This window comes from Oncorhynchus nerka, linkage group LG9a (assembly GCF_034236695.1).
Source record: "Oncorhynchus nerka isolate Pitt River linkage group LG9a, Oner_Uvic_2.0, whole genome shotgun sequence".
In the NCBI taxonomy this organism is placed as follows: Eukaryota; Metazoa; Chordata; class Actinopteri; order Salmoniformes; family Salmonidae; genus Oncorhynchus; species Oncorhynchus nerka.
Genome location: NC_088404.1, coordinates 19,048,023 through 19,063,152, shown reverse-complemented (window position 1 = coordinate 19,063,152; position 15,130 = coordinate 19,048,023). Strand labels below are relative to the sequence as shown.

Below are 15,130 nucleotides of genomic sequence, written 5' to 3'. Positions count from 1 at the left end.
GGTCTTTACAAATCATGTGGTTTCACAGGTCCCTTTTAAGTCTTACCCCAGTCTTAGCAGTTGGTAACGATCAGAGAGTCTTAACCACAGTCTTCAAGTTCTGCGTGCAATAATCTAGTCCCATAAATAATTTGCCTATCCTAGATCTGAAAGTTCCCACATTGCTGTGGTGTCCCCTTAAACAATAGTGGTTTAGAGGAGTTTCAGATTTATGAGGGCAGCAGAGACTTCAGAGGATAGTGTTGAAGGAGTCTAGGTTTGGGCAGAGTCTGGCTTAGAGCATGTCAGTACCCGCTCGGGGGATGTTTAGTGGATATAGGGACACAACACTTACACTCTGTAAGGTTTCATGTACGTAAGCTTGAACACACACACACCACACACGCCCATGCTAGCCTAAAATCCCACTCCCATGATGTGACCCAGTGAATACCAGTTCACTTGTCTTTCTCCTCTACATGGACTCAATGTCTTCTATGGAATGTCTGGTCCCTGGCTTTCTCTTTCTTTCCACTCGTCTATTGAGAAGGTTACAGGCCCTGTCAGCCTGTAAGTGTAATATATAAAAAAAAGTGTTGTTGATTAAATACCTCAGTCACCTTAATTAATAAAACAAACCTTTATTAGTATGTCAGAAGCAAGATGTATTGAGACAAGGGGTTAACCAGAGTTCTATGTACAGTTAGTACTTATACCATATTCAAAACAGCTTGGGTGAAATACCTTACTCCTGTATCCAGCAGCAACTATTGCCCCCATTTGAACATATCATTCCAGATTATGTGTTCAACTCAATTTTAAGCCCATCCCCTCCCTCTCTCACTCTCTCTTTAATATTTCCTCCTGTATTTGTTTTCCCAGCATGCCAGTGTGACCCGCAGGGCTCTCTCAGCACGGTGTGTGATGCCAGCGGCGGGCAATGCCAGTGTCGCCCCAATGTAGTAGGCAGGAACTGTGACAAATGTTCCCCTGCCACCTACCTGTTTGGACCCAGTGGCTGCAGATGTGAGTTTGACTGAATGAAAAGTGACTGAGTGCATGTGTTTTGTATTGCACAATACAGGCACTGAATCTGACACTCATCACTTTCTTTGGCCGCTCTCTCCCCCCAGCCTGTGATTGCAATCCCCAGGGATCGGAGCATGTATTCTGCCATGAGGCTACTGGCCAGTGTGCTTGTATCCACGGGGTGTACGGCCGTCAGTGTGACCACTGTTTGCCGGGACACTGGGGCTTCCCCAACTGTCGCCCCTGCACCTGCAATGGCCACACCGAGCAGTGTGACCCCTACTCTGGAGAATGCCTGGGCTGCCGAGAACAGACCACCGGGCACAAGTGTGAGAGGTCAGACAAGTGTTAGTCTTGGTTGAGGAGTCAGGGGTCAAGGAGGCTCATTGGTGTATGTGCTGGATGGGTCGGCATTAGAATAGGTAGTCAATCAGTCTCCTAAAACATAGATAACTTAGATATTATAGGCATGCATGTGAATGATAGAGTGATTATGACCAACCACCTTATGCCTTTTCTCTACAGGTGTCTGGAAGGTTACTATGGCGACCCTGTCCTGGGTTCAGGGGACCACTGTCGTCCCTGCATGTGTCCGGACGGGCCAGGTAGTGGGCGGCAGTTTGCCGGTGGATGTTACCACGGTCTGGACTCTCACTACCAGGTGTTTTGTATCTGCAACCCTGGATACAGAGGTAGGCAGCCAATAACAACCACTTGCCAAGATGTATAGAGCACCCTGTAAACTAGCGGCGCATGGCAGGATTACTCATGTCAAAGTGCTTCTGTTCAGACCTGTTTCCTAGGAAGCAGTAGATTTGTATGCATTCATGTTACAGTGTGGAAGCTTGGTGACTTTCCATGATGTGTAGCTGCCGGCCATGTACACTTACAGTTTGATATATGGCTTGAAAAGATGTGTTGTTGTAGAGGTGAGGGATGACACTGTTTTTGGTGAAGGGTTAATTAAGCACGTTGCTCTCTCTCCTCCCCCTTTTTACCTCTCGTTTCTTCTCTCTTCCTCTATGTTTTCCTCTCCCCTACAGGTGCCAGATGTGAGGAGTGTGCCCCAGGTTACTATGGAAATCCCCATGAGAACGGCGGGCAGTGCCAACCATGCCAGTGCAACAACAACATTGACATGCTGGACCAGGAGTCCTGTGATGCCAGGACGGGTGAATGTCTCAAATGTCTCTACCACACCGAGGGTCGAGGCTGCCACAGCTGCAAGCTGGGTTACTATGGAGATGCCCTCACACAAAATTGCAGAAGTGAGTAAAAAAAGTTAACTTGCAACTCTTTATGTGTCAATGTGAGTGGTTGTCATTGTCCAATTACTAACCTGCTAGCGACGTCTCTTCTCTCCCTCAGAGTGTGTGTGTAACCACCTGGGTACCAACCCAGCCACGTGCCCGGCGGTGGGCGACTGCCACTGTGATCTGGGCAGCGGGCAGTGCCAGTGTCTACCAAATGTGGTGGGTCAGCACTGTGATCAGTGTGCCCCCGACACCTGGAACATGGCCAGCAAGAGGGGCTGCGAATCTTGCGACTGTGACCCCAACCACTCATTTGGAACGTCCTGCAACGAGGTGAGTTCTCACAAGGCCACACCCTTCTTCTGTTGGGTCTTAATGCTCCTGTCTCTTTAATCCTATCCTAATGTCACATTACTAATATTTATGTGTTTTGTCCACAGCTGAGTGGCCAGTGCTCCTGTAAACCTGGCTTTGGGGGTAAAATGTGTCAGGAGTGCAGAGAGCTGTTCTGGGGAGACCCTGAAGTCAAATGCAATGGTGAGTTGCCACATCTCAATCAGCAGCATAGTAGTTATCCGTGCTGGCATTACACTGCCTAAATCCCCATCTTGACACACATTAAGGAGTGTGTGTGCAAGCACTTGCGTGCCAGGCGTGTGTGTGTGTGAGAAAGCTCCAACCCAACTATTTTAAATTGCAACACACACAAAGCAGGCCTTTAGTGTTAATCACTGAGATATTACAAGCAGCCTCATTCCTCTAGCCTCTTATCATGGGAATGTGTAGGAGTTTCAGCTGTGGTGGAGAAACTCACCGCATCTTCTCCTTACTGTGGGAGCCAATATTAAGGCCAGATGTGCTCTCTCACCCGACGTCTGTGTTTCTATGACGAACAGGCGGGGGATCTGTCCGAGCCTCCCAATATCCCGCCGTCCCCCACAATGCACCTTTGTTCTGATGGGGTGTCCTTTTGGAGGGACAGCTGTCCAACACAGTGCTTGCTGCTGACAGAAAGGACCCTTTGTCCCAGGGTAGCGTCACTGGAGCAGAGCAGCCTGCTTAATTATCTACTGAAGGACACATGAATTGGCTTCTGATGTAGGCTAGTCCCTTGAGTGGAAACGTGCAGTGACTACAAATGGCCCACTGTGGTAGTTGAATCTACTTTAAACTTCTGTATACATTGTTACCAATGAAATTAAAAAATTATTGTGATCAAACTAAAAATGCAGAGGTCACTTTGACAGCTGTTTAAACATCGAACTCCTTCCAGGCAGGCTGCACCATGTCAATTGCGTCATAAAAGTCCTTGCTGTCCCGTCACAGTGCAGTTTTCTCAGGCTTGTGGTTTGCTGCTACTAGCAGGGAGTGTTGCATGCCGGAAAGGTTTGTGTTTCTTTGCTCTGCGGAGAAGGATCTGTGTTGACAGTCCTGACTGTTTGTTTGGAGAAGGAAGTCTGCTCTGGTTCCCTAATATCGGATTACCTCATTTACCGCAACTAATGTTGACATACCCGTAATCTGGATCAGTCCAACAGCCAAACATTACACTAAAACTAGCTTCAAATGGTACAGATCCCTGTTAGTTTGTGGGATGTTAGTTTCTCTGGAAACATAGTAATGTTGTACACTTTGAACAATTAAATGAAGGGAGGGAATGGTCAACTGCTCAATTTGTGGTCACATTAATTGATATCACGGTTTACTTTCTTGTGCACCTCCAGCCATTTTTTGTGGCTTTTGCAGTGATTTGACCCTTTTAATCACATCAGTTTACTATTTGAAGACAGTTTTCTGTCTATGGGAGCCATGTCTACCGTTTCTTGTTCATCAAAGCCTTTGGGGGTGTGTGTGTGCATGTGTGTGTCTGTGTTGGCCCATGGTGAAAGACTGCTCCAGCTGTAGACCATTAAAGCTGTAGTTTACTGATGTGCCCCCATCATCCCCCAACACAGAGGAATAGAAGCCATGTTGGGATCCATGTAACAAAAACAGCTGGCATTTCCCTACCCTGCCTGCTCGCAATCATCTTATCTGACCTGTAACATACAACAGATGCTGTGTAGAAAAGTAAGAAAAGAGGTCCAGCTATCTTCTATAAAAGGCCTTTATTAAAAATGTGTGTAATTTTGTTAGAAACAGCAGAAAGCCTGTGTTAATCAGCCATGTCTTATTGTGCCATGGATTCCAGTTCCCTCTACATATTGCTTATAGTGTGTTCAATCTGCAATGAGGGCCATTGTTAATTTTGACGGGTAGGGGGTGAGGGTCAATATTTACCTCCCTTCCGTACCTGGCCTATGTGGCCATTTTGTGTGTCAAAGCCATCACCCTGTGTAAACAGAGGCAGTGCTTTAATCTGCAGTGGGGGATGGGGCTGTGTGAATGGGGACCTTCAGGGGTGGTGCTGTAGTGTGGCGTGTGGGGTCATGAATGTGACCTTTCCTTTTGTCCCCCTGTCTGCTGATAATGGAGACTGGTGACTGACTCCCCACACAGCCAGTTAACGCACAGAGGAAGAGAGACGGGGGACAATAGGACAGGTCACATTCATTACATATTTCCACTGAGCCCAGGCCCCTCACCCTCATGCCTTACAAAGCTATAGGAGGATTACGCCACACATCTAAGCCCCCATTTCCCCTCCTCTTTTGTTGCTTTAGCACCCTGAGGTGACTAAAAGTACTTTTTCAGTGTGTGTGTACATCTACATATTTGTAAAGGTTTGTGGTTCTACAAGTGTGTGGTGTGTCCAAGAAAGTATGTACACTTCACCATAGATTCTTCAAGTTTGTGTGTAAGAGTAAACACAGGAGGTACCACAGTTAGATATATGGTTGTCATCAGTGGTTCCTGGGGGGTTGTTTGCAGAGTCTGTAGGGGCCCATGGTGGCCCCTTTGTTCTCCACACACTCTACACACTTCCCGTAACGAGGCTTTGAAGTGGGCAAACATCCTCCTCTTTCTCCATTCCTCCTCCTCCACTCCCCTTCTCTCCATCCTATCCTATTCACTCAACCAGCCCCCCTAAGGTCGCTGGGTTAATGTGGATGGCTGTGTTTCATTGATCTTTGGCTCACCAGAATTTCAGCTGACATCATCTTTACTAGTTGAAACTCCACCGAAAACATTTTATCCACCAGTCAATACATCAGCTGTCCACTCTTAACTCTCCCAATGGACACTCACCCAGAAATACATGTGGGCTTATCAGTAGATTTAAAATGCAATATGGCTAGCATTAAAGAACTTGAATTATAATGAAAATGAAGTCAAAACTATTATTAGAACCAAAGGTTAGGCTTGCTAGTCCACATTTCAGAGGTGCTTACAACAGGGTGCCAACTGTGCTTGACACATTAACATGTGATTACAAACCTATAAAGGTTACGACCCATAAAGCAACAGGAGCTCCTTTCCCCACTCCACAGTGGAGCACTTTGAAATGACTTTAGGAGGATGCCAATAAACTGAATGAGTTTGTAAGTTGACCTGACGAGACAGACATGTCCTTTGATGTCTAGCGAGAGAGAGGCGGGCTACTTAAAAGCACTTCCCTGGCTTTGTAAGACTGCTTTATAGGCTCTTGTCCATTGTTATGGGACATCATCTACCTTTTTGAAATGTCTCCCTCCCATTTAGGATCCCTGGAGGGTGACTGACCAGTCAGGATCAGGATGGAACAAAATGAGTTGTAGAAAAAGTGTGTTTTTTTGAGTCATGCTGAAATAGTTTAGAGTTGAATGAAAAAAAGGCTATACTAGTAGTAAAACCTATGTTTCCTATTGCCTTGCAGCATGCGACTGTGACCCACAAGGCATTGCCGAGCAGCAGTGCAACAAGGCCAACGGTCACTGTGTGTGCTTGGAGGGCGTGTCTGGTCCCCGCTGTAATCTCTGCGCCCGGGGCTCCTCTGGCACCTTCCCCTACTGCGAACGCTGCCACCAGTGCTTCGCCGACTGGGATGTGATCGTAGGTCAGCTGACCAACCAGACCCACAGGCTGGTCAACAAGGTGAACACCATCAAGGCCAGCGGCATCACCGGACCATACAAACACGCCATAGATAACATGGAGCAGAGCGCCAGGTCCATAAGAACTATCCTGGCCCAGAACCTGGCTACACAGCCACTGTCAGAGATACAGCAGCTACTGGAGCAAGCCACGTAAGTGGGGTCAAAATGCAAAAACAGTAGTAGACACATCAAAAGCAATAATATACAAATTATTTCTGTATGATCCATTTCTGTTCTTTAGAGATCTAATGGAAGAGATGAGCAACAAGCTAAACCTCACTGAGGAGGCGTTGGCCCAAGTATCATCTGATGACAACAGCACCAACACCAAACTGGACTCTCTCAAAGAGGACGCCCAGAAACTGGATCGCACCGTCAAGGAGCTGCTGGAGCAAGTGGAGCTCATCAAGAACTCTGATGTTCGGGGTAAGGGACTGGGACAAGGCTGTTTGACTTGTTGATGATTGTGATATACAATTTCATGTTCATTATACTTCCATTTGTCAACTCTGTGAAATTGAACATTGTTTTTGTAATGACAGGAGCGACAGACAGTGTCACAAAGTACTACCAGCAGTCTCTGGCTGCTGGGGCCCAGGCCAACGCCTCCACCACCGACCCACTCAACCCGGTGGAGAGCTCTTTCGTTCTACGACAAGCTACGGAGGACAAGATGAACGACACCAGGGACGAGTTCCATAGGAGGCAGGAAGAACACTCCAAGAGACTGGACGACCTGGCGGATCAGCTGGAGACATTGGATCTATCAGAACTCAGCGAGAAGGTAAGGCCATCCAAGGCCATAACTGGCCTGAAACTGGCTTGCTGATGTTGATCTGAGTTTGACAGAGATCGGACTCAATCAAATCCCAGTTTGCAAGATAAAACCATCGAAAACAAGACATTTTCTTGAGCTGTTAAATCAAAGCTTATGTGTAGGTCAGGAAGAATGATAGGTTTGATTGAATGAGAAGCATATGCTTAGATCACATTTGAACTTGTCAACTCTTTTCACTCTACCGGGCCTCTCTCTGACGTGCAGACGTGCGGCAGCCCAGCTGGTGAGGCGTGTGCAGACTCTCCGTGCGGGGGTCTGAGTTGTGTGGACTCTGAGGGGAACAGGAGGTGTGGGGGTGAGGGGTGTAACGGTCTGGTCACCCTGGCCAACAATGCCTGGCATAAGGCCAAGGACTTTGACCAGGAAATCCTCATGGCCATGGAGGAGGTGGACAAGCTCTCCAAGATGGTGAGATCCTGTCTTTGAATTAAAATTAACCAACTCTCTTTAGACAAGACATACACCCACTTTGGTTCCTAACCTGTTTGTTTGTGATCATGTGTCCAGGTGTCAGAGGCCAAGGTGAAGGCAGACGAGGCCAAGCTGAGTGCCCAGGACGTGCTGCTGAAGACAAACGAGACCAAGCAGCGCGTGGACCAGAGCAATGAGGAGCTGCGCAGCCTCATCCGACAGATCAGAGACTTCCTCACACGTATGTCTACTCCTCCAATCAACTACATATGTTTACTAACCTGTGGCTTAAAGGTACAATCTAGCTGTTTAATTGTAATTTCAATTAAATGTTTCAAATAATTTCACCCATTGATTCTAGAAGATTGTATCTCATAAACTTAGTACAACTGTCCCTTTCACAAGCTTAGTACAACCCTTGTCTCTCCTGTGGCACCCCCTAGAGGATGCAGCAGACATGGAGAGCATCGAGGCAGTGGCCAACGAGGTGCTGGCCATGCAGATGCCCAGCACGCCAGCCCAGCTCCAGAATCTGACAGACGAGATCAGGGAGAGGGTGCGAGACCTGGCCCAAGTGGAGACTATCCTCAACCAGAGTGCTGACGATGTGCAGAGAGCCGAGAACCTACTGAAGCAGGCAGGCAGAGCTAGGTGACACACACTAACACACACTTGTCAAGATTATCCTTGAATGGAGCACAGATGATGAGGCATGTGCGCAATGCCAGGCACTCCACACACACTCTGGTGCTTGGTGGGCTTATTATTTTCTCCCTCTGTGTGTGTCCCACAGTAAAGAGGCCACAGATGTGAGGGAAACAGCAGAGATGGTGAAGCAGGCTCTGGAAGAGGCTGAGCGTGCCCAGAAAGCAGCAGCCGAGGCCATCAAACAGGCTACCACTGACATTAAAGGCACAAATGACCTCCTGTCCTCAGTGAGTCAACATCCTCCATTTTATCACACACAGCAAGTTTGAACTTTTGGGACTAATCCATTGGTTCCATGTACCGGGAAAACTAAATCAAGCACAGCTAAGGTATTTGACCCATTAAAATGTACAAGTATACCATTAAGACACCCGGTGCTTGTCTTTATGTCTGAAAAGGTGGAGTCGGAGACAGCAGACTCAGAATTCAAGCTGAACAACGCCACCCAGAGGCTACTGTGGTTAGAGAAAGACATCACACTGCTCAGAGAGAAGGCACAGAACACCTCACTTAGCTCTGAACAAACCGAGAGAGATGCAGAGAGCATCAACAAAGTGGCTGAGCAGGTCAAAAAGGTTTGTGAGCTACTTTGTGTTAAATTGGGATGTGAGAGTTTGTGGTTTATTTTTCATCCTTGTCATTCTCACAATAAATGGCTGACCTTGCATATGACTGTTCGTGTTGTGTGTGTGTGTGTGTGTGTGTGTGTGTGTGTGTGTGTGCGTGCAGGACCTGGAGTCGGAGCTGAAGGATAAGTACAGCACCGTGCAGGACCTGATCAAACAGGAGGCCGGGGGTGTGGCCGACGCCAAGAAGAGGGCGGAGCTTCTACAGCAGGAAGCCACAGACCTTCTGCTACAGGCCAGTGACAAATTACAGCTACTGAAAGGTACAGTACACACACATACATACCTGCACTGGCTATATGCACACAGGTCTCTATCCACACACACTGACACTCTCACACACACACATAGACATGCACCACATAAATCTTCCACAACAGCTTGGGGAGCGCCTTGCATGAAAATACACTGAACAAAAATATAAACGCAACATGTAAAGTATTGATCCCATGTTTCATGAGCTGAAATAAAAGATCCCAGCAATGTTCCATATGCACAAAAAGCGTATTTCTCTCAAAGGTTGGGCACAAATGTGTTTACATCCATGTTAGTGAGCATTTCTCCGTTGCCAATATAACCTATCCACCTGACAGGTGTGGCATATCAAGAAGCTGATTAAACAGCATGCTCATTACGCAGGTGCACCTTGTGCTGGGGACAATAAAAGACCACTCTAAAATGTGCAGGAATGTCCACCAGAGCTGTTGCCAGAGAATTTAATGTTAATTTCTCTACCATTAGCCACCTCCAACGTCGTTTTAGATCATTTAGCAGTATGTCCAACCGGCCTCACAACCGCAGACCAAATCATCGAAGCTCTGCAGATTTTGTTGTGAGGATAGAGAATCAATAGACCATTTATTTAGATATTTACAGACAACAAACACAATTGCATTTTATCGATGACAATTTGAATGCACAGAGATACCGTGCCGAGATCCTGAGGCCCGTTGTTGTGCCATTCATACGCTGCCATCACCTCATGTTTCAGCATGATAATGCAGGGACCCATGTCACAAGGATCTGTACACAATTCCTGGAAGCTGAAAATATCCCAGTACTTCCATGGCTTGCATACTCACTAGACATGTCACCCATTGAGCATGTTTGGGATGCTCTGGATTGACGTGTAGGACAGCTTGTTTTTAGTTCCCGCCAATATCCAGCAACTTCGCACAGCCATTGAAGAGGAGTGGGACAACATTCTACAGGCCACAATCAACAGCCTGATCAACTGTATGTGAAGGAGATGTGTTGCGCTGCATGGGGCAAAGGGTGGTCACACCAGATACGGACTGGTTTTCTGATCCACGCCCCCACCTTTTTTTTAAGGTATCTGTGACCAACAGATGCATATCTGTATTCCCAGTCATGTGAAATCTATAGATTAGGGCCTAATGAATTTATTTCAATTGACTGATTTGCTTATATGAACTGTAACTCAGTAAAACCTTTGAAATTGTTGCATGTTGCGTTTAGATTTTTGTTCAGTGTACAATCACAACTCACTACCTAAAACACACACCCTTAGGGTCCAACCATGATATGACCTTACAACGCATTGAGGCAGGCATTACCACAAACATTACACTACACAGACTCTACTTTTCAATGGTGTCTGCTTAGTGGATATATAAACATGATCCGTTTGTAATACCTATGAGATCTCCATCTTCATGTTGATTCACTTTTCCCAATCAAGAGTTGAACATGAAATGACGCAGGCCCTCTAACTTTCTCTTCTCAAGTGTGTGTATTCACTGCATGACATTCTACATGTTCTGATTATAAAGCCGGTGTGTGGAGGGATACTACACATCCTGTGATTATGAGCAAGTAGTTTGACGGTAGGATCTCTCCTTTTTGGTTCCCATCCAGATTTAGAGAAGTCCTACGAGGACAACCAGAAGACTCTGGAAGACAAGGCCAACCAGTTGGTGGATCTGGAGAAGGCTGTGAAAGAGCTGCTGCAGGAGATCAGTCACAAAGTCACTGTGTACAGCACCTGTCTGTTTTAAACACAACCCCCAGTCCGGGGTTGTGAAAACTGTTTCACATAGCAAAATGAACGCCAACCAAGGAATAGAGGCCATTTGAAACCAGAAGATATTTAATATTACTGGCACAGAGCCCCTAGAGACTGGACACATTAAACGTACCACCCACTCACACTCCCTGGTATCATCATTTGAAATCAAAGATTACTGTTTACTTTTATACTGTTTCTAAGTCTAACAAGTGGTATTCGTGTGGGAAAAGCAGGGGATATAAAATAAGTAATCTGTTTCTATTTGTAGGAAACAAGGAGAGCGAATAAGTGAAAATCAGAATCCTGCCAAAGAGTTTACCATCCAAGCTACAGCCAGCATTTAAGATACACAGTACCAGCTAGACATCATCGCCTACATATACAAAGTGACATGAACCAGCCAGACTTTACAACTACCTTGTTTGGCAGGACTTCTAGCACACAGTATGTGTGCGAATGTTATGGTTTGAATTTTTGAGAATGAGAGCTTTGAGGCGAATTTGTGCATACAGTTATTTGGAATACGAAAAAGACCATCCTCAAAACATTTTAAAATAAAAAGGAAAATGAGCATTGTTTTGAAATGGTTGCAAAGAAATTCCCTCTACATTTAAACCAGAATGTAATTCAATTATTTTTCTTGAGCTTGAGGGCTTGTCTTGAGGGCTGAAAGCATGAATGTAAAGGTTTGACTTAACTTTTTTTTGTTTTTACCTGAGACTGGATTATTTTGTATATTTGTATGCAACATTGTATGAACCAACTGGTTACTTTCAAAGTTACCTTGACCAAAAACTTGATCAACAAATGTATTTTCAATTTGGAGGGAAAAAAACATTGCATTTGAAATCCCATCAAATATGTGTTACATCTTGACAAGTTCTGAGAGTTATTGTTTTTAAACATATTTACTATTTTGAGCCTTAGCCTCTCACCTTAACACTATAGTGTACCTGTTATGGTAAAATGGGGATGTGTTTGTGGGGCCTCAGAGTACTCCTGGGAGGCAGCCACATACAGAGTAGACCTTCTGTGTACACTAAGCATTAGATACAATGCCTTGGCTAGATCTGAAACACAAGAGACATTAAGCTACTCACAATTTTGTTTTTATCCTTGATTTATTCTCTTATATTTTGTTGTATAGTGTCCTTGTTATTTTATATTTAACAGGCGCTTTAAAACCAATGTATTACAATTATTAGTGTTAGCATAGGGCAATTGTGACAGGACTCTTCATAAATTCTCCCAATATGCCACAAATTTAAATGAAATGCAATCATCCCTTCTTTCCTGGAATAAATCAGGTATGATATGTTTGAATTGTAGGGTGGTAACTGATAGCAGGGTGGTAACTTTCATTTGACTTTAATCACAAATGGATTATTCAATCACACACAGGCCTATATTATGGACACTGGCAGACAGGTTAACCTGGTTGGGTTGTATCAATCAATCAATCAAATGTATTTATAAAGCCCTTCTTACATCAGCTGATGTCACAAAGTGCTGTACAGAAACCCGGCCGAAAACCCCAAACAGCAAGCAATGCAGGTGTAGAAGCACGGTGGCTAGTAAAAACTCCCTAGAAAGGCCGGAACCTAGGAAAAAACCTAGAGTGGAACCAGGATATGAGGGGTGGCCAGTCCACTTATGGCTGTGCCGGGTTGAGATTATAACAGAACATGGCCAAGATGTTCAAATGTCAAATAATAATAATCACAGTGGTTGTAGACGGTGCAATAGGTCAGCACCTCAAGAGTAAATTTCAGTTGGCTTTTCATAGCCGATCATTCAGAGTATCTCTACCGCTCCTGCTGTCTCTAGAGAGTTGAAAACAGCAGGTCTGGGACAAGGTAGCATGTCCGGTGGACAGGTCAGGGTTCCATAGCCAAAGGCAGAACAGTTGAATCTGGAGCAGCAGCACGACCAGGTGGACTGGGGACAGCAAGGAGTCATCAGGCCAGGTGGTCCTAGGGCTCAGGTCCTCCGAGGAGATGGGAGGGAGAAAGAGAGAATTAGAGAGAGCATACTTAAATTCACACAGGACACCGGATAAGACGGGAGAAAATACTCCAGATAAAACAGACTGACCATAGCCCTCCGACACATAAACTGTTGCAGCATAAATACTGGAGGTTGAGACAGGAGGGGTCAGGAGACAGTGGCCCGTCCGATGATACCCCAGGACACTCACTTTGCACAGCACAGCACCCACACCACTTGAGGGATATCTTCAACCACCAACTTACTATCCTGAGACAATGCAGAGTATAGCCCACGAAGATCTCCCCCACGGCACGAACCCACAGGGGGGACGCCAACCTGGACAGGAAGATCACGTCAGTGACTCAACCCACTCAAGTGGCGCAACCCTCCTGGAAGAGCACCAGTAAGCTAGTGACTCAGCCCCTGTAATAGGGTTTGAGGCAGAGAATCCCAGTGGAGAGAGGGGAACCGGCCAGGCAGAGACAGCAAGGGCGGTTCGTTGCTCCAGTGGCCTTTTGTTCACCTTCACACTCCTGGGCCAGACTACACCCAATCGTAGGACCTCCTGAAGAGATGAGTCTTCAATAAAGACTTAAAGGTCAAGACCGAGTCTGCGTCTCTCACATGGATAGGCAGACCATTCCATAAAAATTGTGCTCTATAGAAGAAAGTCCTGCCTCCAGCTGTTTGCTTAGAAATTCTAGGGACAGAAAGAAAGCCTGCGTCTTGTGACTGTAGCATACGTGTAGGTATGTACGGCAGGACCAAATCGGAAAGATAGGTAGGAGCAAGCCCATGTAATGCTTTGTAGGTTAGCAGTAAAACCTTGAAATCAGCCCTAGCCTTAACAGGAAGTCAGTGTAGAGGCTAGCACTGGAGTAATATGATAAAAAATGTTGGTTCTAGTCAAGATTCTAGCAGCCGTGTTTAGCACTAACTGCAGTTTATTTAGTGCTTTATCCGGGTAGCCGGAAAGTAAGGCATTGCAGTAGTCTTTTTTTGTGTTTTTTTTTGTGGAATTTTACCCCTTTTTCTCCCCAATTTTCGTGGTATCCAATTATTGTAGTAGCTACTATCTTGTCTCATCGCTACAACTCCCGTACGGGCTCGGGAGAGACGAAGGCTGAATGTCATGCGTCCTCCGATACACAACCCAACCAGCCGTACTGCTTCTTAACACAGCGCGCATCCAACCCGGAAGCCAGCCGCACCAATGTGTCGGAGGCTACACCGTGCACCCGGCAACCTTGGTTAGCGCGCACTGCGCCCGGCCCGCTACAGGAGTCGCTGGTGCGCGATGAGACAAGGACATCCCTACCGACCAAGCCCTCCCTAACCCGGACGACGCTAGGCCAATTGTGCGTCCCACGGACCTCCCGGTCGCGGCCGGTTACGACAGAGCCTGGGCGCGAACCCAGGGACTCTGATGGCACAGCTGGCGCTGCAGTACAGCGCCCTTAACCACTGCGCCACCCGGGAGGCCCGGCATTGCAGTAGTCTAACCTAGAAGTGACAAAAGCATGGATACATTTGTCTGTGTCATTTTTGGACAGAAAGTTTCTGGTTTTTGCAATGTTATGTAGATGGAAAAAGCTGTCCTTGAAACAGTCTTGATATGTTCTTCAAAAGAGAGATCAGGGTCCAGAGTAATGCCGAGGTCCTTCACAGTTTTATTTGAGATGACCGTACAACCATCAACATTAATTGTCAGATTCAACAGAAGATCTCTTTGTTTCTTGGGACCTAGAACAAACATCTCTGTTTTGTCCGAGTTTAAAAGTAGAACATTTGCAGCCATCCACTTCCTTTTGTATGAAACACAGGCTTCCAGGGAGAGCAATTTTTGGGCTTCACCATGTTTCATCGAAATGTACAGCTGTGTGTCATCCGCATAGCAGTGAAAGTTAACATTATGTTTCCAAATGACCAAGAGGTAAAATATATAGTGAAAACAATAGTGGTCCTAAAACGGAGCCTTGAGGAACACCGAAATGTACAGTTGATTTGTCAGAGGACAAACCATCTACAGAGACAAACTGATATCTTTCTGACAGATAGGATCTAAACCAGGCTAGAACTTTTCCGTGTAGACCAATTTGGGTTTCCAATCTCTCCAAAAGAATGTGGTGATCGATGGTATCAAAAGCAGCACTAAGGTCTAGGAGTACGAGGACAGATGCAGAGCCTCGGTCTGACGTCATTAAAAGGTAATTTTACCACCTTCACAAGTGCAGTCTCAGTGCTATGATGGG

The 15,130-nt window shown here is 46.1% G+C and overlaps 1 protein-coding gene across 1 annotated transcript in view; it reads left to right on the top strand.

Moving 5' to 3' along the window:
• LOC115134006 (laminin subunit beta-1-like) overlaps window positions 1-12,212 on the top strand; it is a 31,676-nt gene extending 19,464 nt beyond the window's left edge. Inside the window, exons 18-33 of the mRNA XM_029667505.2 lie at window positions 862-1,005; window positions 1,113-1,344; window positions 1,534-1,700; window positions 2,052-2,276; window positions 2,377-2,594; window positions 2,702-2,798; window positions 6,058-6,427; window positions 6,519-6,703; window positions 6,820-7,061; window positions 7,320-7,523; window positions 7,623-7,767; window positions 7,970-8,177; window positions 8,320-8,461; window positions 8,633-8,809; window positions 8,964-9,123; window positions 10,739-12,212. Coding sequence (XP_029523365.2) covers window positions 862-1,005; window positions 1,113-1,344; window positions 1,534-1,700; window positions 2,052-2,276; window positions 2,377-2,594; window positions 2,702-2,798; window positions 6,058-6,427; window positions 6,519-6,703; window positions 6,820-7,061; window positions 7,320-7,523; window positions 7,623-7,767; window positions 7,970-8,177; window positions 8,320-8,461; window positions 8,633-8,809; window positions 8,964-9,123; window positions 10,739-10,878 — 3,056 coding nt within the window. The 3' untranslated portion in view covers window positions 10,879-12,212. The remainder of the gene's footprint in view (window positions 1-861; window positions 1,006-1,112; window positions 1,345-1,533; window positions 1,701-2,051; window positions 2,277-2,376; window positions 2,595-2,701; window positions 2,799-6,057; window positions 6,428-6,518; window positions 6,704-6,819; window positions 7,062-7,319; window positions 7,524-7,622; window positions 7,768-7,969; window positions 8,178-8,319; window positions 8,462-8,632; window positions 8,810-8,963; window positions 9,124-10,738) is intronic.
• The last annotated feature ends 2,918 nt before the right edge of the window (window positions 12,213-15,130 follow it).